The following is a 26,995-nucleotide window of genomic DNA, read 5'->3' on the forward strand; positions in this document are numbered from 1 at the left end:
AGAAAAAAAAATCATTATGAAAATATAATTATATTTTCCTTAAAATGTTCTTCCTAACTTCAGGCCTTATTCTCATGTTATATGTAACTGTGATGTTCTGCAAAACAAGCTTTAAAACACTTCAGATGGTCAAATCTGTTTTCTCTCAGGTACATCGCAGTGTAAGCTTCACAGTGAACATTACTACATCACTCTCGTCTCCGACGCAAACTGAATTGTTCCAAATCAATAGGGTTGATCTTATGAAAATTGCTGCACATTATGAGGTTAGTTTTCGTAATACGCAGTCCAAACGCGAACTTCAGGTGTTGCTTGTTGATTCGTTGCATAAACGGCGTCTTTGGTGATGAGGAAAAGCTGGTACGACTATCCTGAAGCAGATGAGGGCAGTTCAGAAGATCTTGCTTTGCAAGTCAAGAAGTTGGAGTTGCAAGCTAAAGAGCACGATAGAGTTTTGTTTAAAGAAACAGAAGAATGGGAGCGTGAGAAAGAGAGACGAAGAGAGCGTGAGAAACATGAGCTTGAATTGTAGAAGCTTGAGATGGAACAAGCTTGCCGCCTCAAAGAAATTGAGTTGAGAGCTCGTGAAAGGGGTGTAACGGATGTTTCTGATTTCCATTGAGTCAAGATCAGTCAAGATTTTGGTGAAGTGAAGTGTTCAAACTCTGCTGCTGGTTTAGACATCGCCGTCAAGAAACGAGATGAACATTCTATGGGGCTTGATAAATTGTCTCTGTCACGCGAGCAGCTTATTGTTGAACAGAGGAAAGATGAGAAAATGTCATCCCTCTTTGAAGCTGTTGTTCCTGTTGAGCAACTCGAGTGTGTATCGCAAGGATACATTGTTGAAGATGGTGTGCTGATGAGGAAGTGGAGACCATCAAATGCTGCTGCTGCTGATGAATGGCAGATTGTTAAGCAGGTAGTAGTTCCCTCCTCATATCGTTCTGAAATCCTGAGACTTGCACATGATGGTCCGTTTTCCGGTCATTTGGGAGTAAACAAAACATATGACCGTGTGATCCGACATTTTTTCTGGCCTATCAAATGCTGCTGCTGCTGATGATGAATGGCAGATTGTTAAGCAGGTAGTAGTTCCCTCCTCATATCGTTCTGAAATCCTGAGACTTGCACATGATGGTCCGTTTTCCGGTCATTTGGGAGTAAACAAAACATATGACCGTGTGATCCGACATTTTTTCTGGCCTGGCTTAAAAAACGATGTAGCAAGTTATTGCCGAAGCTGTCATGTGTGTCAAAAGATTGGAAAACCGAACCAAACTATTCCACCTGCTCCATTATATCCAATTCCAGCTATTGGTGAACCATTTGAGCGTGTGATGGTTGACTGTGTCGGTCCCTTGCCTCGTACGAAGTCCGATAATCAGTATTTACTGACAATAATGTGTACATCTACGCGTTTTCCGGAGGTAATTCCTTTGCATAAAAAAACTGCACCAGTGATTGTGAAATCACTTATCAAGTTTTTATTGTTAATTCATGTTAAATAATCTTAACAAATGGAACCGCATTGTAAAGTGTTACTGTGTTATCTTATGAGCCTAGAAAATATGGAAAAGACACTTTTCTGACTTTCAGACTTTCACATTTTTATTTTCTATTTCTATTTACATATGTACATTTAATTAACATTATTATTAATATAGGGCCCTATGATTTCCGCGATGTGGAAAACACGGACGGAATCAAGTCATAAAAATGGAATTTACTGTATAATGCGGAATGTTGCGCAATTTGCCAAATTTTGGATGGATACATCAAAAGTAAGTAAACTACACTTAAATGAAAATGCAATATGGACTAGCATCTGTGAATATTAGGCTGCAAAAATACCATTTAAATATGAATCCTGCATGTTCTGTGCGAATGAATGGCGCAGACGCGCGGTTTCGTTTACTACACAACATACTAAAGCGTGAAAACTGAATTTGAGAAAAAAATAAAACATTTCATAGGGCCTTAAAATTTTTATTTTTGTTAAACTTTTAATAAATTGCGGTTTAATAATGTAAGCTTCATGATTTCAATTAATTAGAGAAGCTTTTGATTAATAACATTTAATTTAACCATTAAACAGTCTAGAAAAATTAAATGGAAAAAAAAAACGGAATCCAGAAAAATTAAAGTGGAAAAAACTGAATTTGGAAAAAAATAAAATGGATTTCATAGGGCCTTATTAATAGCATTAATGGTAAAACATGATTTCATAATCACCATGTGCAGAGCACAACATCAAAAGCAGACAAACAACACAATGACTTCTTGTGATGAAAACTCAAGACTCAAGGTCCGTTCTGTTAACTCTTTCAAATGCAAGAGAAAGCGGTTTCGCTACAGCTTAATGATGGAGGACTGCCGTAAATCTGCCAAATCTAAAAGTAAAAAGCAAAGCGAGAAAACCTGCTCGACAATATTAGGAAATGGAGAGTACTGTGGGTTATTTGAGACGTTTGGCAGCAGGAGACTCTAAAAGCAGCAGCTCAGAGTGAGTCTGCAGATGTAAGGCGAATCGACTTGAGGTGCACCGCAGAGGCCCAGATGGGCCGTACAGCAGACCTGTGCCTTCTGACAGCTTCTGGGCCGAGTGACAGCATCTCATCCAGAACAGACGAGCACATGCAGCAGATCCCAGCAGCCCTCTAGACAAACACATCCTGCTGAAGGTGCTCTAAGAGACCGTCTCACTGAATGTTTTTCTGCCATGCAATGTGGTTTGGACACAAAACATTAAAAAAGTAAGTCAAACAAGTTTGAAAAGACATGAGGATGACTTTTTTGCTGAACTCTCCCAGGGCTCGACAGTAAGGACTGGCCAGCGTGAAAGATGCTCGGGACAGTTGACAGAATTTTCAGTGGTCCGATCGAGTCACTAACCTCAAACCTAACCATAACCCTAATCTATCCATCACAAAAGTTAATCGCTTGAATGTGTTTTTAACCCCTTAACTGTCACCGACTCACCTGTGGGACGCTTGGCGCTTTTTTGTTGTTGTTGTCCTTTTTCTCTATCAAATCTTATAGTAATCATAATAAATTATATATAATTTGAAAGCTTAGAAGCCCAAGATTCATCCTTAGAAAACCAGATTGAAATCGGACATTGCGTTACCATGGACATGGTACTTTAAAATCTTTTGGCGGTCTCCTCCCCCTTAGTGGGCGGTGTCAAGTGTCATATTACAAAATGCATTACGGTCTTTTAGAATCAAACTTTTTTATAATCTAGACAAAAAACATATCATTGGAAAGGTCTGAGTCTCAGGATTCCATATTTGGTGGTTATTTTGATAGAAGTAATATATACAGAGAAATCCAGACATTTGTGATAGAAAAAATGCATTAAAGGGGTCATATGATGCGATTTCAAGTTGTCCTTTCTCTTTGGAGTGTTACAAGCTGATTGTGCATAGATAAGATCCCTGAAGTTGCAAAGACTAAAGTCACAAACCCAAAGAGATATTCTTTATCAAAGTTAAGACTCTGCCACGCCTACCTAAAACGGCTCGTTCTAACACGCCCCCACATATCTAGGTCACTATGTGGAAATATTTGCATAATGCGCCCAAATGTGCACGCAAAGAAAGAAGGCGTGGTTTCAGTAACCGCAGTTAGTGTTGAAGCAGCATGTCAGGGAGACACTGTGTGTTTCTAGGCGAAAGCAAAAGCACTTTATTTGGCCTTCTGAAAGTAGATGCATTTAGGAATCTTTAAGATCACTTACAACAGAACAGCAATGCATTTTATGGACGACCGTTTCGTGAACCTAGGAGAGGAGGTAATTCTGACTTTGCTATGACAATCTGGCGCTTCTGAATCAGCTACTGTTTTGTTATTAGTTTAAGTATTTGCTATGGACTGGTCAAATGCGGAGTTTTGCGCATCGTGTGTGTGTGTGTTTGTGTGTTCGGCCAATCACAATGCACTGGGTCAGCTGGCCAATCAGAGCAGACTGCGCTTGTCGGAAGGAGGGACTTTATAGAAAACGAAGCGTTTGAGAGAGGCGGGGCATAGAGGACCTACAATAATGTACAGTATTTGAAAAATAATGTGTTTTTTGAACATTAAAGCATGTCAACATATTCTGTTACACCAAATACACAAAATAATGATCTTTAAAAAAGCATCATATGACCCCTTTAAAAAAAAATTAAATGGAGTTTGGATGGCACCCGGTGGCTATTTGTGGTATAACTCCCTAAATAAAATCTCACAGGAAGCTCATTTTTTTCATATCAACTTCAAATTTGGAACATAACTTATCTAGATATAAGGCTTTAATTTTATACCAATTTTAGAGTAAAACCTATGTAAAATATTTACTATAAATAAAATAAAATAAAATTAGAATAGTGCATTTTTTACAGTACATTTAAACTTCTATAACTTTTTGTCCATGCATCGTCTCTTAAAGTGACCACGCCTAATTTACCAGCTGCTGTCGGTGTCCTTAACGCTAATCCAAGAAAAAAAGAAAGAGAAAACCACGCACTGCTCTTGACCGAATAACCATTTTAGCTTTAAAAAGAATGAATCTATATTTAATTTATACACTGATGACTATGCAGCATTATTTTACATTTAATTATTCAATATCTGACCCTGAACACCTACAAACCTAAAAAAAACATTGTTTATTTTTTATCTTTGTTCTATTTATTTGTAAATTTGTAATTTGTTTATTAGTATTTATTTTCTTGACTCTTCAGTTGTCTTTAAAGGGTTAGTTCACCCAGCAAAATGAAAATTCTGTCATTAATTACTCGTAAGAACCGTTGTTCATCTTCACACAAATGAAGATATTTTTGATGAAATCTGAGAGCTCTCTGACCCTCCATAGACATCAACGCAACTGAAATGTTCCCAGCTCCAGAAACATAGTAAGGAGATCTGTAAAATAGTCCATGCGACATCAATGGCTCAACTTCAATTTTGCGAAGCTACGAGAATACTTTTTGTGCGCAAAGAAAACAAAAATAACATTATTTATTCAACAATTCTTCTCCCCGAGTTACCGTCTTCCGCCATTTTGGAGATTAAAACGTAATCAACGTAATCAGCATTGTTTACGTTCAGCATGCGCGCATTTTCTCCTGAATGTAAACAACGCTGAATACGTTCTGGGGAAAGTGTGCACATGCGTTCATAAATAATGTTATTTTTGTTTTCTTTGCGCACAAAAAGTATTCTCGTAGCTTCGCAAAATTTAAGTTGAGCCATTGATGTCACATGGACTGTTTTACCGATGTCCTTACTATGTTTCTGGAGCTGGGAACATTTCAGTCGCGTTGCTGTCTATGCAGGGTCAGAGAGCACTCACGATTTCATCAAAAAGATCTTCATTTGTGTTCCTAAGGTGAACGAAGGTCTTACAGGTTTGGAACGACATGAGGGTGAGTAATTAATGACAGAATTTTCATTTTGGGGTGAACTATCCTTTTAATAATGATTGAACTTTATTTTGTTTGGTATTGAAATTGGAGTTGAGAATTGTAAAATTTAACTGGCATCTAAAATGCTGGTGTCGTACATGCTTATTTATTAGAATAACATTAATACATAACATGGTTTAAAAAAACAACGAAAACTATTTTTTTCTTGGCAGGGCCAGTAAAAAATCCTTAGAGTTGAGACCTGTATCCCTTTAAATCAATGGCTCAATAAGGCCATTTAAAATACAGAAACAGTAAAATTGTGAAATATTATTACAAATTCAAATAACTGTTTTCTATGTGAATATGTTGTAAAATGTAATTTATTTCTGTGATCAAAGCTGAATTTTCAGCATCATTACTCCAGTCTTCAGTGTCACATGATCCTTCAGAAATCATTCTAATATGCTGATTTGCTGCTCAAGAAACATTTCTGATTATTTTCAAATGTTGAAAACTTTTGAGCAATTTAATGTGTCCTTGCAGAATACACACATTCATTTCTATAAAAAATTCCAAAATTTTGAATGGTATAATAGTGTTTATTATATAAATAAAAACACAAATAAATATTTGATTTTAATAATTTATTTGAAAAATAAATTATTATTATTATTTTATTTTTTTAAATAATTTTTATTATTATTATTATTACTACTACTACTACTACTTACTGTCACTTTTGATCAATCTAATGCATCCTTGCTGAATAAAAGTATACATTTCTTTTTTGATACTTGTGTATCAGTAATATTGTAATATTTCACAATATTGCTTTTTTATTGCATTTCACTGTGTTCCTGACCAAATAAATGCAGCCTTCCAGACTTCTTCCAAAAAAAATAAAAAATTGTCCAAACTTTTGACTGGTATGGCGTATAATTTTCCATTTTAATGTTTGTCACGCACATTGCTTTGTCTGTAGAAATGTGCTCAAAGTCAAGTGTGACCGTGACATAAGTCCAGTAAGTACTGTTGAAATCACTTCCAGCAGCTTTAACTGCTCACTGGCAGCGCTTGTGTTGCAGCAAAGCAGACAGCGGAAGTCAAATACGATGGCATGATTAGCATAAGTGGGAACGCTCCTATCCCGTCCTTGATATTCATTGGCTCATTCTGTATGCAAATGTATCCCGTCCTCCAGGAGCGGCGCTGGAAGCTCTACAGGTACGGGATGTCAGCTCAGATCTCACACACACACACACTGGTCTGTCCCAGCACGCAGCTCTGAGAAACAAGGACACCCTCATCTGAGTGCTGACCTGCGGCGCTGTGACTTTGAAGGTGTGCGGCGGATTTCTCTGCATTGAGCCTGACCGTGATGTTCACTAAACAGCACATGCTCTGTTTTAACGCCTACCAAATCCACAGCCTGACACTGAGCATGCTAACAGTAAATCAACACACATTCATTACTGTTAATCAGTTAAGGGTTGGGCAGAATTAAGAACTAATAAAACCTGATTTCATGAATTTGAATTGAAATGGTCATCCACAGCATGTTGAATTTGACTTTGAATTGGAAAAAAAACGATTATATTGTAATTAAAAGAAATGGACACCAATGAATTTCATTAGTTCAATTTCTGCTGTACATAAATAATTACAAAATTAATTACATCTATTTATCTCCTGACATGTGATAACTGATTAGACATATTTCTTTCTAAATAAATCAGCTATTTATATTATTTTTATTTATTTAAATTAAGATTTTTTTTTCATATTTAAGGTATAAACAAATAAGAAAAAATTAAATATATACAATTTCATATATACACATATATATACATATCATTTATTATTTATATTATTTACTTATGTAATTATAAAATGTTATATAAATATATTACATATAATATATGATATGATATATGACATATAATCCAGTCCAAATTGTAATAAAATAACCAGAAATTATACAAATTTAAATTAATGATAAAAAAAATTATACATATAATTTATATTTATTATTTATATTAATTAGTTATACAATTATAAAACATACATGTACATAAACATTACATTTATAATATGTACATAAATATATAAATTACATTTTATGATTATATTGTTATAGTCTATATTATTAGCATAATCTAGTCCAAAATAAAATGTAATAAAAATATTTAAAATAGTATGACTTTTCATATTATTAATACATTACAAAATAAAATATTAATAAATCACAATAATATTCATAATATTTATAAAGTATTATAGTATCTAAAAATTATCTGCATCTATATTATCCATATTATATTATATTATCCATACTATTAATATAATTCAGTCAAACTCAAATTCAAAAGTAATGTCTGTAATATTTTACAATATTACATTTGAATAAATATTAATAATATTAATAAAGTACCACAGAAGAAAATTGTATCTATACTAAATTTAAATTTATACTAAATGTGAAAAATCCAGTCAACTGCCAATCTGCTCTGCTTTTGCTGTGAGCAAGACGCTGCTGTCCTCATATGAACACAATCCCACTGTGTCACTAACCAGGGAATTTCTGCTCTCCATCAGATCAACTAAGAGCCCAGACAGGTGACACGGGTTTGTTTCATAATGACTCCCAGATGAGAAACATCTGTTCTGGGACCGTCTCGTCTGACGGCAGTCGCAGTCCTCAGTACACAAAGTGCCTTTAGGAAATGAGGCCAAAAACAGGAGCGCTGCTAATCCCACTCGTACTGCGGTAATCCCTGGAGATCCCACGTCCCCAAACCATCCAGGTAACCCTGAGCTCATCAGCCACACCATATCACAGCTTTCTCTTTCTATGTCCTCACTGTAAATTAACAAGGAAACCTCATGTATATATATGAAGAGTTCATTTGCAAAAACAGATAACTTTTTCAAACAATTTTCAAAAATCATGTTTTTTCCTTCACTGTTAGACTTTGCTGTAATTTTACAGTTACTTACCAGGCCATGCAGCCAAGACCAACTAGGATGCTTGTTGCCATATTTCTTTTTGTTGCAATATTGTCATGATCTCTGCGTTGATTTGTTGTTATGAATTCAGTTCTCTATATAATTTTTTTTGTAATGATCCAGAATAAAGCACAATAAATAAGTAATGAATGTATTTAATAGTGACAGTCAGTGTTGGGGAAAGTTACTTTTAAAAGTAATGCATTACAATATTGCGTTACTCCCTAAAAAAAGTAACGAATTACGTTACTTAGTTACTTATGGAAAGTAATGCGTTATATTACTTTTGCGTTACTTTCGCGTTACTTTTTAAATATAAGCAGGGCTTGATTGTTTTTAATATAAGAAGTTCTATTTATAGCAAATATAAAAGCCCTTTCACACCAAAAGTGTAATGAATAAACCTCAGGCTGAAGCAAAAGTAAATTCACGTCTGTACAGTAGAACGCAGGAGAAGAAACACTCTTCAGCAATAAAAAAAACAAATTAAGTTGCGGTAAGGGTATTTTACTGTAAAATGAAATTGCGGTTAGGACATTATACTGTAAAATGAACGATAAGCTATTGTAAAGGGGTCGTTACAGTAACTTACTGGCAATAGTGCTTCCAGCAAGTTACCGCAAAAATACAATAAAAAGTCTAACCGTGTTGTGCATTCCAATTAATCTCAATCAAACTGCAGTTGGGTTATTTTGATTAAGTAAAAATAACACAAAAAAATACAGCTAACACAATAAAACACAATAAAAACATGATAACATAATAGGCCTAAAAACATGATTTTTGAAAATAAAAAAATCTGTTTTTGTAAATAAACTCTTAATATATAATAAATATTTATGTCTCTAATAAATTATTTAAAAATACAACAAATATAATATTAAAATTAATCTATTTAATCTATCTATTTTTATGATTTGAGTGTTTTATTATTATGTATTGTACTGGACTAATTAGATAATAGTTCTAATAATGAATATAATACATTAATATAATAATCAATATTTATATAACAAATAATATACTAATTAAATATGACTAATAATGAAAATATAATATAATGATAAATTAATATTTATGTTTTTTAATAAATTATTTAAAAATACAAATAATAATATAATATGAATACTAATCTATTATATATGCTGTATGTGTTAGTTAATTAAATAATTATAATTATTAATAGTACTAATGATTAATATAATACATTAAATAATAATTAATAAATATGTTTTTAATGATTTAACTTTTTTTTTTTTTACTATTTATATTAGTAAATTGTTCAATAAAATAAAACAAATATTATTAAAATGTTAAACATTATTATAATACCTTAAACATACCCTAAATGGACGTCTTTGACCGCTGTGCCATGTCTCGCTCTTCGCACCATTCTATGCAGCATTATTTCTACATTTATTTATATTTATAAAGTGTGGACTTGAAAAGCACCACAAGGATTGAGGACGCCTTCGAATCAGGAAATGGCATCTAAGATGCCTCGACAGCATCCGAAAGCCAAAAACTGAGCGACCCGAGTGAGTTTAACTGGCTTGGCCATTTACAGAAGCCAAGAACACAGATCAGGAGCAGCGCCAGGAGTAACACACACCCGCACCTGTCAAACATTCTGGACATCCCTCTGAGAAATCATGTAAGAAGATTAGGATGATTTCTCAAGGCACAGATTTCATCAGGCCGAGCTCTTCACATGTACAGGAAGACGATAAAAATGTTTAATTACAGACCCTTTCATTTATGATAAAAACTAAGTCTGAATATCCCCTAAGAAAAGTCATTTAAGGAATAATTAGACTGTTACCCAAGATAACACGAACACAACTGCAAGCCAACTTTCTTCTCCAGCTTAGAGAGAAAAAGAATTAGCAGGTTTTGATTGAGCCCGATTGACTTTTGTTTAAGAGAAAACACTGAATTGAGTAGACAGACGTCTGAATGAAAGGATCCTGAAGACATCAAAAAGATGAATAGGAATAGGGCATCATGGGAGTTAAACTTACAATACCGTTATATAAATAAAGAAATTAGTACTTTCAATCAGCAACGATGCATTAAATTCATCTAAATTGACAGTAAAGACATTTATAATGTTACAAAGGATTTCTATTTCAAATAAATGCTGTTCTTTTGAACTTTCTACTCATCAAAACATCTTAAAAAATAAAATATATAAAAATATGAAGCAGCACAACTGTTTTCAACATTGATAATAATCAGAAATGTTTATTGAGCAGCAAATCGGCATATTAGAATGATTTCTGAAGATCATGTGACACTGAAGACTGGAGTAATGATGCTGAAAATTCAGCTTTGCATCACAGGAATAAATTACATTTTAACATATATTTAATTAGAAAACAGTTATTTGAAATTCTTATAGTATTTCACAATATTACTGATTTAACTGTATTTTTAGTCATATAAATGTACCTTTGGCGAGCAGAAGAGATTTCTTTTAAAAACAAAAAAATCATACAGAACCCCCCCCCCCTTTTTTTTTTTGCTTTTGGGTCAGTTTTTCCTCTTAATCAAAACTCAAAACATGCTAATTCCGATTCAATGTTACAAAACACCACGAATGAAATATACTATGGCAATAATAATTATTCTGCTGGTTGGCAAATGAACCAACCCTAAATAACTGCTGTACAAACAGCAGCTTTTTTCTAGATAATTTTATAATATCGAAGTATAATGTTTAAAATTTGCCTAATGTTAGTGTAATCCTATTAACACACACATCATAACCCCTTCTGTTAGGCAAGCACATATGGACCCACTAAATAAAAATAAAACAAGGTAATTGCGACTTTTTATCTCACAATTTGTACTCTCTCGCAAAATCTCGTAGCTAATCCTGACTAATTCTGTCCAATTACCTTTTTTTTAATTCAATGGCAGAAAAAGGCTTAAGTAGCAGATATGGTGTCATGTCACAAAATATTTTTAATATCACTGAATTTGTATATAACGTGATCACAATTTAATAAAAACATTGCAAGTTACTAATTATAATGCTTAATTATAACGCATTCAATTAAAAAGCAAGCAAAGAACACTTAGGCCTACATTATCAAAGAACATGATGACTGACTTCAGTCTAGCGTGAGTTTAAAAAAACTCCCCCGTTATAATCAATAAAGCTGCCTACAATGTCAAATGAATCTCTTACTTACATCATACGTACATTTCCACTTTGTTGTTTATGATGAGAGAATTTGCGCGAGTCTGCGTTTCAGCGATGACTCATCTGAATGCCTTTGATTGGCCACTGCATTCATAAGCTCAACAGAATCGTGTGTGATTGGATATAATGCGGAACGCTGGAAAAACGATGATAATTTGATGCATCATCAGCAGATCTTAATTTAATGCCGCAATTGACACTTTTCATTTCATTTTCACTTTATTCATGACATCCTTAATCCTTTAGTTTAATTGTACAGGGGCATCTTTGTCCAATTTGGTGGCATTTTTGCCCCAAGCCCATGTTAATTTCAGATCCGTGGCCAGGGGAAGGCTAAGCTTTGCCCAGTCTTACACACGCTCCATCTATGGCAAGCTAGCTTTGAAAGAAAAAGCGGATGGAGGAATATGATTGGACAAACATTTTATGATCCTATGCCTTCCACAGACGATTTAAATACAAATAAATACATTCAGACCACTTAACTTAAGCTGGCCATACACTAGAGGATTTTAAGCCTGATTTGATTTAAGCCTGGGGGGTGTAGCCTGATTCGCGGCTTGTCGCAAGCGATTTTTTTTGTCCAGAAAATCCTCTATTGTGTGGTGTCATTGCGTTTATTCAGTGGGGAACCATCAGGGCCCTCTAGGCCCTCAGAGAGGGCCTAACTTATTGTAAAAACAATATTTACAATTTTTAAATAAATGTTTTAAAATATAATATTTTTAATAAAAAAAATAATTATAACTAATTTTATTTAAGCAATTCATAATTTGACAAACATCATCTAAATAAAATAAATACAACTTCTGTGAAAAAAAAAAAAAAACCTCTTCAAATCTGCGTATTCAGTGAATGGACTTATTAACACCGCCCATTTTCTCCATATTTGAATGTTTCCGCCTAGCGTTTGCGGCTCTGTGATTCGTGGTCCAGCTATGAAATTACAGAGGGCCAAGCAATAGTAAATCAATGGGGGAGTAATTTCGAATGACAGAAAAATTGACCAATCATATCTTTCCTCTAAATGGAAAGATTTATAAGATTCTTTCCCCTTGTTATCACTAACTTTATGACAAGTTCCGCCCGCTGTGGGGATCTCTCGGAGAAAAAAAAAAAATATGCTAATAAACTAACTAGCTATTATTCACGTCACGATGGAAGCCGCGAATAACGTAAGTGAGGACATTTACTAGGCCGCTGAGCCAATAATAATATTATTTATTATAAACACTGCTTGTTTGTCATGAAGTGTCTGTCGCTAATTTGTTTTGTGTCAGCGCTGTCATGATGTGCTGTCTTAAACACATTACATTTGTTGGTTTCGTGTGATGGGAGGGAGTGTATTTGCATTTGACTTAAATTTAGCTGTTTTATTTTGGTAATATCAGTCACTCTCGCTGTGCTGTTTTGTTGCAGTCGCACATCGGACGAGAAGCACAGTGGTGCCCCGGTGCAACACGTATCACACACTGAACGCGTCGCGTCAGCAAACGGGATGAGAAATTGCGATCTATAGCACAATGAATCACCAAATTTATTAGAGCCACAGAAAGACAAACGTTTTGCTAAAAAATGCACAATACACAATCTTCCAACCTAGGATGAAGTCATTATGTACATTAACAATAATTTGGGACAAATATAATGTAATTTAATGGAAAATGATGTGAGTGGCGCTGAGGCGCTCTGTGGCGCGGCAGGATTATGAACAGCGCCCGGAGTCGGGAAAACAATGTGTGGGAATTTTAAAGACATGGTGCGCGTGGTGTAGGGCTGCACATGTCGGGATATTTAAAACATGTTTGATATTTACGACTCTTGATCTGGCTGCCTCTGACGTTATACCCGCGATGGCCAATGAGAGTGAGCAAGCATCAACTACCAGATGTTGCATGCTTCTATAGCTAAAACTTGGCAGCCACAAACATGCCACGAAAGCAGAATACATCACCCATATTCTTTGATATACTTTGTTTTTCACCGTGAAACAGAACGTGTGCTGGGAGAGCCAGCTGACAACGTCGATTGTCTTCCATTTGTTTTTCTTCTCTAGTCGCGTTTGATCTCACGAGTCTCTGTGAGATCTCGTGTCACTGTGAAAACGTCCCTACAGTCGACAAGTGTGTGGTCTCGCGGTCTGGTCGAATCGTCTAGTGTGCGCATTCAGAAGATTATAAGGCTAAAACCCGGTTGAAACCGTCTTCATGTCTGTGGTCTCACATGGTTTTAAAATTGGTTAAGATTTGAAAATCGTCTAGTGTGTGGCCAGCTTTAGTGATTGCTATCAGGATGTGAAGAGATTTTCAACCAGGATAACAAAAAATGTTTCTGAACCAAACCTACTCTGCCTTTAAGCATGCAGCACCTTATTTGACAAAAAATAAAAATGCAATATTTAGTTGTGAATTCACAGTTTTTCCCCCAAAACATTATATCCAGGAATGCTTGTCGGTGCTGATAACCTTGTTGGCAGCACGCCTACATACAGCCCCGTTGCGCTATGGCCGTCCCGAGTTCGAATCCAGACTCGAGGACCTTTCCCGATCCCGCCCCCATCTCTCTCTTCCACTTCGCTTCCTGTCAGCTCTGATCTGTCCTATCATAATAAAAGGCAAAAATGCCAAAAATAAATCTTTAAAAAAAGACCTGGGCCCTCATTTATCAACAGTGCGTACGCACAGATGTGTGTGTAATGAATGCGTAAGAACAGTTTCACGCAAAATGTGGAATCTTCCAACTTGTACTTGTACGTAGGAATGTGTGTAAATATGCTTACAAAGAGAATCTAGTGGTAGAATGGCGATACTACAAAAAGAAAGTGCTGCCGTGTGTTTCCCCATGTCCTTTAAGTGCAAATGCTCAATTAATAATTTCATATTTCAAGCTAAACATTTGCACAATTAGTGTAAAAAGCTATAAAGGACAGTTGGGAAGTCGATTTGAAATGTAGCTATATGGTCATGGCTGATCTCGCTTTGCTGAAAGATTTGGCAAACGAAAGCCATACGCTTCGCTAGGTGTGGGCGATATGACCAAAATCTTATATCACGATATGAGTAATTATATATAACGATAACGATATATATCATGATAGAGTTATAAAAAAAAAAAAAAGGTTTTTATGATATTAAAATCTTTGATACCATAGAATTTTCATAATCCTTGTCACCAATGTCAATATCAAACTAATACAAGCCTAAAAAGAGACAAAAAAAAAAAAAAAAACCTTCAAGCTCACTGAAGATAAATAAACAGTCAGTGATGAAATAAGGTTAAGAAACTAATTGCAAGCAATAGGACAAAAAACTACAATAAATACGAAACGCTACATACATTGTGTAAATGAATTAGTCTTCACTGTTATATCTATCTATCTACAGATAGATATAATTAACAGTAACACATGTATTATGTATAGATTCTATACAGACACACACACACACACACACACACATATATCTATATATATATATAAATTATCATTATTAAATCTACAAAAGTGATTTAGTCAAGAGCAGTGAGGTTGTTTGATTAATATGAATGGCAGACAGGACGAATATTGGACAGCTTCCCCTTTAAGACCAAAGTCCAGATCCAATATACTGTTACATATGCGTTTTCTTTTTCAGCTGTTTACTCTCTCTTAAGACCTAAATCACTGTGTTTATGAGGATACTTGCAAAGACTGGGATTCTGACGCATATAAGTGTATTCATGTAATCGTTAAAAGCCAATAAAGCGGCAAAAAATGTGCGCTCTTCTCACACAGAAACAGAGACGGCGCACGCATATAGCTCTGTTGTTTGTGTTTAAAATCGGCTTAAAATCGGTTGTTTTGCGACACCACGAAATAAACGATAGGGCATAATATGAAACGATAGACTTTTTATTTCATCCATCCGATATATATCGTCATATCGCACAGCCCTATGCTGCACAGAGAACGGGTTTTTCAAAGAGCGCGCTGATCTGTTTAGTGAGAGCACAGAATGGCTACTCAGTCGGTACTACTTTCTTTTCCATGACTTTGGTTAGGACGTATACATTCACGTGATAATAAAGGGAGGTGTTGTCACCATATATGGTTCATTGGAGGTTTCTGAATGCAAATGACCATGAACATGTACGAGCATGGTGCTTAAAAACATGTGAAATTTATCAACAATGATTACTTACTGGTGTGCGTAAGAACTGCGTGCACACGTTTGATAAATATGGATTTGTTTGTACTTACACACATTCTAAATGTCATTTGTAGGACAAAATATAGAACCTTTTCTATGCACTCTTGATAAACGCTCTTACCTCAAGTCTTTGCACGATCTCTCGAATGTCTTCTCCACAGTTGTCATGTGCGGAAAACATCACGCACTCCCCTCGTTCGTAGAAGATCTTGATGCTCATGACGCCAGACGACCAGCCGATGACGTCCCGACAGGAGCAGTTAAAAATCACGTTCTTGGACGCCTCCTCGATCAGCATGATGAACTCGTTGGAAATCCCCAGCAGGCACTCCAAGTCTGCAGATTGGCCGAAATCCCGTGCCACCACGCTCCACGTGACGGCGCCCACGCTCTGGAGATGGGCGTCCTTCCGCGGCTTCACCCGCTCCTTCTTCTTGGCCCCCAGCGTGATGAAGCTGAACTTCACCGCCGTGTCCACCGTCGTCGTGCTCACAAAGTTCTCTGCAAGGTCCTTGAGGTACTCCTGCCGCGTGCGGGTCGCCATGGCATGGAACTTCTCCGATTTGTGCGCCGCGTTTTCCCCGTTGATCACCTTGGCCAGCAGGAAGTCCCTGAAGACGGCCGACTTGGGAAAGGTCACTCCTTTAGGAATGGGAGGGCCGAACGGAGGCACGTCTTTGGATCTGGATACCGCAACACTGCGAAGACGACAACGAGAGAGATTGTCTGGTGTAACTAATGCAATGCAATATGAGATGCACTTCACAGATCTGAAAACACTTAGGCCCAATCTCATTTCTACCCGTTATCCCTACCCCTCGTTTCATGCGTTCACGTGAAGGGGTAGGGGTGTCTCGATTCTCTTTTGGTTGGAGGCGTAGGGGGAAGGGGAAGGGGCCAGATAGCCCTTCAAACGAAAATTTTTCGGGACCACACTTCAAACCCCTTGTTTTGAATTATCAGCATAAACCGGTGTCCTGACATTTTATCCTACCCGTCAGATTGTCCTACCAGGGTTTATTGCGCATGCGCACATCAATATTTTTTCTCATGCTGAATAACAATATTTAATGCATCTGCATACTGCATCTGCAGTAGAAAAGCCCTTCTAGCCACAACAGCGATATAACACAATTACTGTATTTGCATTACTGTAAGGGTAGGTTTAGAGTTGTGGTGTAGACGTTAAAAAAACAATTTTACAGGTAGCATTTTTCGTTGTCGAATTGTACTACCCACTGTTTTAATGGGAGGTAGCAAAATTTGACAGGGTAGCACAAATCGACAGAACACTGGCTAGAGCGGCAACATGGCTGCATGAGCGAACAAAAAGACACATAAACGTAAGCACTTTTTGCATTAATAAAGATTTTAATGAAAAGTAACCATTTGTTTTGTGTTAAATTCAATCGTGCATTCATATTTACGGTCATGCTATTCAAATATGTTTGCAAAAAAATTGCTAAAGTTTGCTAACGTTAAATCATTAGTGATTGCACGATAGTGCCACAACATATTTTCATGTCTGATCATGACGATAACCACCGTAGACATTGAGGGGGGCTAGTCCCCCCAAATAATTAGAAATCGCTAAACCTTTTTCTCAAATATTGCCAATTCGAGAGAGAGAGAGAGAGAGAGAGAGAGAGGGAGAGATTAAAGTTGCGTGTACACGTCTCTATGCGTCTCTCTGTACAATGAGTGAGTTTACTTCAAAAACAGCCATTTTATCATCTCGTTGCTGGAAAATATAATGTAGAGATTCACTATTTAAACTGTTATTAATAAAAGTCACGGGGCAGCGTTGACAAGTTTCTTTGCTCCTGGATGTGGAGCTGCGCGACCTCTGATCTATGTGTGTGTGCGTGTGTGTCAGTAAACGGCGCATTTATATAGAACGGTAAGGCTCTAATGCACACCAGTATAGGTGTTTGTTAGTGGTCGACCGATATGGGTTTTTTGACAGCAGATGACGAGATATATATATATACAGTGGGTACGGAAAGTATTCAGACCCCCTTAAATTTTTCACTCTTTGTTATATTGCAGCCATTTGCTAAAATCATTTAAGTTAATTTTTTTTCCTCATTAATGTACACACAGCACCCCATATTGACAGAAAAACACAGAATTGTTGACATTTTTGCAGATTTATTAAAAAAGAAAAACTGAAATATCACACGGTCCTATTAGTTTGTCGATCTCCAGTCAAGCTGAACTCTCCTCCTGTCCGCATTCAATTTGCATGGACCGACCGTCACCCAGACAACACGCGATCATGCAGGATACAAATGCACACTTCACAAGATCTCATCTAGATTCGACTAAGTTTGCAAGGTTTGTGAAATTAAATGTTCATTAGTCATTCAAAGATTTGTTTAAATGATATTAATGCGTATTTGCTGAATGCTGACGGCAAACGAGAAAGTATTATAATGTTTGCATTTCTATTACTAATAATATTAAAGCAATCGTTATAATACTTTTTTGTATACATTTCAATTAATTTGTTTAACAGTTCTATCTGATTATTAGATAGAAATGAACGACGATAGCGAACAAGAGAGAGAATGTGAGCACTGTGTGTTCAGGCGCTGCAATCTCAGCACCATCAAAATAAAAGTCCCGCCTCGAACACATCGGCCAAACAGAAAAACTTATCGGCTGATGCTGATATTTGAAAAATGCCCAATATCGGCCGATATATCGGTCGAACACTAGTGTTTGTATTATGTGACGGTATAGTAGTGGTGTCCCAGTTCTTAGGGGCATATTGTCACAGCAGCAACGGAACTGGAATATGCGTTGTTTACATGAAGTGGAAGCAAGAGCATGCGTCGTGATTAGGGTTGGGTATCGTTTTAATTTTATCGATTCCGATTCTGCTTATCGATTCCGATTCTTATCGATTCCTAGTTTCGATTACAATAAGATAAAAAAATCCAATATAAAAAAAATTAAGTCAAACATTTTTTTTAGATGTCAAACATCTTTTTACAAAGCATTCTGTTGCAGCTGAATAACACGAGCAACAATCAGCAGCCTACAGAACACTGCAAGAGGAATTTTGCCTATGCTTTAAAAAAAATACCACAGCAAAAACAACTAGATACATTTCAAATATTAAAGTGTTAAAGACAAGTAAACAGTCAGTAATAAGATAGGAACAAACAAATCGATTAGCAATATCATAAATAAATACAACTGAACAAAATTCCAGGTATAGAAACTGTAATTAAAAGTTTAAAAACACTGCATAGTTTTCATTTCACAAATAAATTATAGATTAATCAATTAAAGTTATTAAAAATATTCAGTCAAGATCAGTGAATGATTTTCTTTTGTTCTTTGATTAACATTAATGACAGGCAGCGCGTTTATTAGGCTGCTGTCTCTTTAACACCGAACGCACGCAGATCTAAAAATACTGTACATGTGTGTTTTCTTTCTCATCTGTTTACGTTCACATAAGACAAAAACGGCTGTGTTTATGATGATATACTGACGTAGTTTTCTGCATATTGGTCGACAAATATGAAAGAAGTCAGTTTCGGCCCAGAACAACCTTTTCTACAGTGGAAATACACGGAACGGTTCGAGAACGGACACAACCCGGGAACCCGTACTGCCACCTCTGTTCTCGCGATTGCACTTCGTGTGCGCTGCACGCAAACAGGGGCGCAAGTTCTTTTCGTTCCTGCACTTAAATCGTTTTTAATCACATTAAAATGCGAACGCAGGAATCGTTAAGCAGAATCGAAATGCACGCGTCTTATCGAATACCCGGTTCTTGGAAATTTGGAACCGGTTCTAAAATGGAACCGGTTTTTGATACCCAACCAGCTTCATAACATTACGGTTGAACCACTGATGTCACATGGACTATTTTACCGATGTCCTTGCTACGTTTCTGGAGCTAGGAACATTTCAGTTGTGTTGCTGTCAATGGGAGGGTCAGACAGCTCTCAGATTTAATCAAAAATATCTTAAATTGTGTTCCGAAGACGAACGAAGGTCTTACGGATTTGGAACGACATGAGGGCGAGTAATTAATGACAGAATTTTCATTTTTGGGTGAACTAACCCTTTAAGGAATAGCAAAAATCTGTCATGATTTATTAATTCCGTGAAACAAAAAAAGGAGCAATTTTGAGGAAAGTTCTTACAGATCTTCACAAAGAAAGCAGCAGTGAACATGAACTGGCATCTCCAAAAATAACAAAACAAGCACCATAAACATAGTCCATATGATAGATTTTTGTGATGAACTACAAGTGAAATACAAGTCGTTATTCACTGGAAATAAACGTGTTATTATAATATTATTTGTATACTATTATAGCATATATTAAGCTTTTATTTATATATTTAGCTTTTATTATATTATAAACTATTATATAGTTTTAGTAATTTTGTTATGTGCTTTTATAATTATATATATATATATATATATATAGCTAATTTATTTTATTAGCTACTTTATTTGTGTTTCATTGTTAGTCATTTTAGGTCTTCAGCTTAAACTTATTTCAGTAAGTTGCCAAGGTAACATTGAAAATTTTTTGCAACATTTTTACATTTCTAAAATTAGGGGTGGGGGGAGGTTTCATCTAATATTTACATTTTAGTAATTTTGTTGTGCTTTTGTCATTTTTAAAAGTTATTTTTTATATTTATATAATTGCTTTAATTAATTTTTTTATTTTAGTTTTAGGAATTTTCATTTCTACTTTTTATCTTTTATCAATTTGTTACTATTCTATTTTAGCATAATATTTTAGTATATTATAATTGCAATTTTGTATTATATTTTACTGTTTATATTCCAGTTTTATTCTTCAACTTTTACATTTCTTACTTTTACATGGCACTGCTTTTAAACAGAAGATCAAAAATTACAGGCAATTAAAAATTACAGGCAAGCCAAGCATTGACACATAATTGATTCCTGTGAGTTCTCCAGCATTTAATGCAGGTTCTTCAGCTGCATTGATATTTTTCTCTTTACAGTAACAGACATCAAAGGTAAATTAAATCACTTCATTTCTCTCAATAGCTATCATAGTGTATCATAATCATAATTTACGGTGTAAATCAAAGGCATCGCTCCCAGACAGACGTTTGCTTCACTCACCTGTAGCAGACGTTCTCAGTGCACGGACTGTGAACTTTAACGATGACAAACACATGCTGGAAATGGGAGCGGATGTTTTTGGGTGTGAAAGGCAAGGCACCGGGCTCCTGAAACACGATGGTGACGATGTCATTTCCTATGTGTCTCTTTCTGAGCAACTGGTGAGAGAAGACAAAGAACATGAATGGACTCAGTGTGTGCCGTTTACTCAAAGGACAGGTCAAACAGCATCTTTAGCATGTGTAGTAGCAAATCCTCCAGCTTCAAAGTGCCCCGAAAAAAGGGGACATGACATAATCCATTTCACTTCGGCTAATATGTACTAAAGGATACTCTGATGAATGAAAAATTACCGAAAATGACATTTTCAATCCTCTTTTGTAACCATGGCCCAAAATTAACACTTGCAGAGTGGAACAATAAAAATAATAATAATATACATAAAATATTATTTTATGTTGTTAAAATATTGAATGCTGTTAAAAAATATTGAAAAATAAATTAACAACAGCTATAATGATAACTCTAATAATAAAATAAAAAATAATAAATAAAAAAATCATAATAATAATTTTGTTGATAAAAATAGTGAAAATAAAAATAAATTAGTAGTAGTAGTAATTTTATGTTGTTAAAATAGTGAAAAAATAATTAAACTAATAATAATAAATCGCAATTTTTTTTTGGTAAATAATTTATAAACAAAAACTAATAAATATAAATAATAGTAATAATAAAAATAATAATAATAATTTTGTTACTAAATATAGTGAAAAAATAAATAAAAACAATTTATTGCTAAAAATTTTGAAATTAAATAAAAACTATTATTATTATTATTATTATTATTATTATATTACTACTAATACTACTACTACTACTAATAATGATGATGATATTTGTATGTTGCTAAAAATAGTGCAAAATTAACACTTGCCAAGTGCAAAAGGAGAGTAAAATAAATAAATAAAAAAACTATAATACTAACACTACTACTACTACTACTACTAATAATTTTGTGTTGCTAAACATACTTTTTTACAGCCTGTAAAAAAATTATTATAATTTAATTTTCAACTAATATTAGCAGGTGTGGCAAAAAGCTGATTTTGGACCCAAGTTTTGAAAGGCAAGGATTTATTTCCATTATGTTTGTCTTCTAAATCAAACCAGTTTGAAAAGATTTAACACATTTAGGAGGGTATACATTTTTTTCACAGCAAAAAGAAACAGATTAAAAATATAAGAGTTATTGATATACAGTGGGTACGGAAAGTATTCAGACCCCCTTAAATTTTTCACTCTTTGTTATATTGCAGCCATTGGCTAAAATCATTTAAGTTAATTTTTTTTCCTCATTAATGTAGCGCAATAAATGGCACAAAAGATGTCTGCAGACGCTGTGAAAGACTACTTCAAATCTCTTAAGCTCATCCATAAGTACAATATCTGAAACCTGAGAGATTTTTAGCACAGTCAGCCCTTCATATCTCAAAGATATTTGATAAGGCAACGGAGTGAGGAACTCATAATATTCCATTAACCCCGAGCCGTCATATTAACCATGCGCCTGCCTTCCTGTGAGTGGCCAAGGGTTACAAACAGGATTATGGGTGAGACGGGGTGGATGAGAAGATGAGAGGCTGAACTGTGCCCGAGTCTTCTGGAAGTTTACGGACAGGGATTTATGCACTAATCCTGCGCAATCGAACAGAATTGAAGTGGGAGAAGAAAAAGACAGAAAATCCTCTAATCCTGCCAATCGCCAAGTGACAGCAACCAGTCAAGTCATGTGCAGTGATGAGGCTCTGTTTTAGCAAAGTCAATGCAACTGAATCATTTTATATAAAACATATCAAACATATTTAATGGCATTACATGTAATGCAGCTCATGCATTTACCAAATTAGACTTATAGCTTCAAATCAAATCCACACTTTTAACCAAAGTGAAGTCTGCAGTCTTCGAGTGTCAAAATTCCATTGAGTTTTATCTTTTCATATTTTTTGTTTTCTTCCCTAAAAAGAAGTAAATGCTTTAAAATGCACATTCATACAATTTTGAAAAAAAATAAAATAAATAAATAAAACAAAAAATAAAATAAACAAATAATGGGGACAAAACAAATAATAATTTAAAAGAAACAAAGTGCTAACGGTTCAAACCTGAGGGTATATAAAAAAGATATTGTCCAAAAAAGGGGAAAACATATTTAAAAAAATAAATACAAAAAATAAAAATAAAAGAATGGGGGTTGGGGGAGGGGGTGCAAACAAGAAATAATTAAATAGAAATAAAATGCTAATGTATAGTAAATAAAATAAATTGTTCAAACCTGAGGGAGAAAATAATCAAACATTGTTCAAAAAAGGGGAAAAAATATTTATGAATATAAAAACATATTCAGATTGAAATATAGTGGGATGGGAATCACTACACCAACATAACGACACTATATCAACTATATTAACATCAAAACCCTGATGAGCATGATTCGAGAACGCAGCAAAAGGGACAAACAGACAACGGCATTATCTGATCAAGAGAACATATCATGGTTAATATCATTATTACACAATAAATCCTACACACTGAGCTCTGTACCTGCTGTCTGTTGTTGGGAGTGTAGGGCAGGAGCGTGGACACGTGGAACATCAGCTCATAGTCTTTATAAGTGGTGTAGAGCGAGTGAGAGCCGGTGGAGTCCGCTGGACAACAGGACAAACACAGCACAGCTGAGCCAGTCAATACACCAAACACAGATCCGCTGAGTTTTACCTGCCCTGACAACGCTTTCACTGACCCCAGTATCACTGACATACTACTACGGCTTTTATTAGTATTTTAAATCAGTTCTCTTTTTATATTTTCTGTTTTCATTTGAATTTGAGTTAATGCATCAGTACAGAATACAGTATACAGTTAGAAATAATTATAAACTGTTGACAAACAAAAGATAGAGGCAAAACAGGAAATCTTAAAAAAATAAAATAAAATGGTTATATATAGAAATAATTATAAATTGTTCAAACCTGAGGAGAAAAGAAAATCAAATACCATTCAAAAAAGGGGAAAAAAAAGATTTACTTGTATTATTATTATTATTAATAATAAAGTAATTAAATAAGAAATTAAAGCAAGTATACACAGAAGCAACAAAAAAGTGCCTGAGCACAATAAGCATTGTTCTTGTTTATTTATTTTTAATAACAACAACAATAATAATAACAAACATTATTATTAATACGTAAATAAATAATAGTATATACATATTTTTAGTAAAGGTGAAAAAGTAAATGCTATTAAAATTTTAAGTGTTTGAGAGCAATATGCACTGTTTATTTATCAATTATTATTATTATTAATCAATTTCTAATAATATTAATGACTTTTTTACCATAATTACGTAAATAAATAAATAGCATATATACTGTACATAGATAACGTTTTATAAATGTGGAAAAGTGAATGCTGTTTATTGTGTTGTGTGTTCAGCACATACTCTTGTTGTCCAGCTGAGCTCGGTACTTGGTGAAGCCCTTCAGCCGGACTCTCTGACCGAGCAGATCCAGGAACTCGTCCAGCGCCGGGCCGGCATTCTCGTTATTGTACATCTCCTCCTCTGTGCTCTGACCCGCTTTACAGTACAGGACGCCCACTTTGTGCTGGAAACTCAGCTGCAACGCAATCAAACACCGGTTACTTTTCATTAGTGTCATACACTGTCTCCAGAAACACAAGTGCCACAGAAGCTTCTTTATGGGAAATTCATATAGTTTACGAGAAACTATGACTAAAACTTCACACCTCGAGCAAAGGCATGTAAACAGATGAAGTCATGAATAAAACGCTCATCTCTGCATTCATCAGGCAGCTGCAGGTTTAGTTTTTAGGTGTGGATGAAGCAAAGTCTGATGGGTATTTGCATATACATGAGTCCATTCAGAAGAGCTCAGTCTGTGACGCAAACGTCAGTTCATCAGGCTAAACAAACGGAGACATTATTCATGAGGATTTAATAATCATTATGGAAATGGAAGGATTATGTAGGTTTTTGTTTAGTTTGAGGCAGTTATTTTAGTTATAAAATTATTAATGTATTTATGCACTTTTATAGTTTTAAAGTTATAATGAACTTTTATTTTCACATTCCAGTTTTCATTTTAATTTTAGATTAAATCATTAAATGTTATTGTGATGTACATTATATGTGAATACATTAATGTATTTTTATTACTTTTTTATATTTCTAAATTCTGGTTAAGAATTATTACATTATTATTCAATTATTTATTTTAAATTACTATTATTTTTTAATTGAAATTAAATAATTCAGTTCTTTATTCAGTTAAATCTCATTAAAAATTGTAATACCTCAACATAAACTTATTTCAGTTAGTTGCCAAAGCAACATTTAAAAAAAAGAAGAAGTTGTTTAATAATTATGTTTTTTTTTCAACTTTAACTAAAAAAGGATTAACACTATTTACGCAAATAAATGAGATATATTCTGCTTGCTTTGCTGTATTATATCTGTAAAATAAAATGTACTTTGCAAAGTGAGCACAATATGCACCGTGTTTGTTTATTTATAACAACAACAACAACAACAATAATAATACCTTTATTATTAATATTATTATTATAAAAGAAATTGCATACACACACTTTTTGTAAGGGAAAATGTAAATGGTATTTCGCAAAGTGAGCACAATATGCACAGTTTGTTTATTTATAATAATTAATAATAATTACAAAAAAATGAAGTAATATTAATTATTATTATTATTACTGAATATTATTATTACTATTAATATCATAAACAAACCAGTCTGAGGTGGATTGCTGGTGTAGTTTAAGCAAGTTTAGATGGTCGCCGAGCTAACAAAGTGTTCAAACCCTCTAAAGCAATCAAAAGAGTGGGTTAAGATCAGCAAACCAGCTGTTTTCCTCACTTCGGCATTAATGATTCCAATGGAATCTCCCTCATTTCATTTGATCTGAAGTGAGCTGTGGCAGGTTACTAGAAGAACAGCAACACTCGTCACAGACTCCAAACGCAAGCGTAACCCAGTTGTGATGGGAATCAGACTCCGCTCTCTTACGAGGGTCAAGTATTCCCAGCGTGCAACCATACTGTTGTCATGGCGACCTCGCTCTCGGAAACCTTCAGCTGACTGTTTTGGATTAGGAACAGCCAGTGACTTCCACGGCGTCTACTCAAGCAGCGCTAATGCAGTCCAGAGGAGATGCCCTACTTGGCTTCAGGAAGAACACACACACACACACACAGGGATGAGTGCAGTAAACTCGAGTGATTAAAGAGGTAAATGACGGCATCCAAACCGCTGACACATTCTGAATGGCTTGATAAAACAGCCAACAGGCAGATTTGAGAGAAAGAAAACGTTGAGAAGACATCGAATGCTTGCAGGAGTCAGAAACACAGAGGAGCGAATATAATGTGAGCAGTCATACGAGCCAACAGTGATGTCATGCGCTCACTTCCTCTCGACGCTTTACATTTCAACAGCATCAAAAAGTCAAAAGTTCTGTTACACACCCTAGTGTGTATCAAAAATAATATTTGTAAAAATAATAATACATTTAAAAAGCATTATTTATTACAACTTTGCTAATTATTTAAAAGTATGCATGTATGTAGGTGTGTGTATATATATATATATATATATATATATAATTCTACACTTTTTACAATTTTTAAATACTTAAAAAACTTAGAAATAATTATGACTTTTTAATTTATTATATAATTTTAAAAAATATAAAATATTTATTAAATTGTTTTAATGTGAGTATATTTTATTATATTATTTAAAAATCTTAAAATATTTATTAGGGTAAATAATAAGTTATTATTTTATAAATATTTTATTAAAATTACAATAATATTTTAACCATATATTATATTAAAATATTAAAAACCTACATGTTTTATATATTAAAATATTTAATATTAGGGATGCACCGAAATGAAAATTCTTGGCCGAAGCCGAAGCCGAACAAAATGAAACACTGGGCCGAAGGCCGAATACCGAACACGGTT

The 26,995-nt window shown here is 34.6% G+C and overlaps 1 protein-coding gene across 1 annotated transcript in view; it reads right to left on the reverse strand.

The window, feature by feature from the left end:
- The window catches only part of LOC107666899 (signal-induced proliferation-associated 1-like protein 2), a 109,350-nt gene extending 83,287 nt beyond the window's left edge, over positions 1-26,063 (reverse strand). Inside the window, exons 1-5 of the mRNA XM_016458413.1 lie at positions 25,953-26,063; positions 24,431-24,605; positions 23,533-23,636; positions 20,929-21,086; positions 15,916-16,492 (exon numbers count right to left, since the gene is read on the reverse strand). Of these exons, the coding sequence (XP_016313899.1) occupies positions 15,916-16,492; positions 20,929-21,086; positions 23,533-23,636; positions 24,431-24,605; positions 25,953-26,063 (1,125 nt within the window). The remainder of the gene's footprint in view (positions 1-15,915; positions 16,493-20,928; positions 21,087-23,532; positions 23,637-24,430; positions 24,606-25,952) is intronic.
- Positions 26,064-26,995: the final 932 nt, after the last annotated feature.

The sequence above is a fragment of the Sinocyclocheilus anshuiensis genome, unplaced genomic scaffold (genome assembly GCF_001515605.1).
Source record: "Sinocyclocheilus anshuiensis isolate Anshui unplaced genomic scaffold, SAMN03320099.WGS_v1.1 scaffold1535, whole genome shotgun sequence".
In the NCBI taxonomy this organism is placed as follows: domain Eukaryota; kingdom Metazoa; phylum Chordata; class Actinopteri; order Cypriniformes; family Cyprinidae; genus Sinocyclocheilus; species Sinocyclocheilus anshuiensis.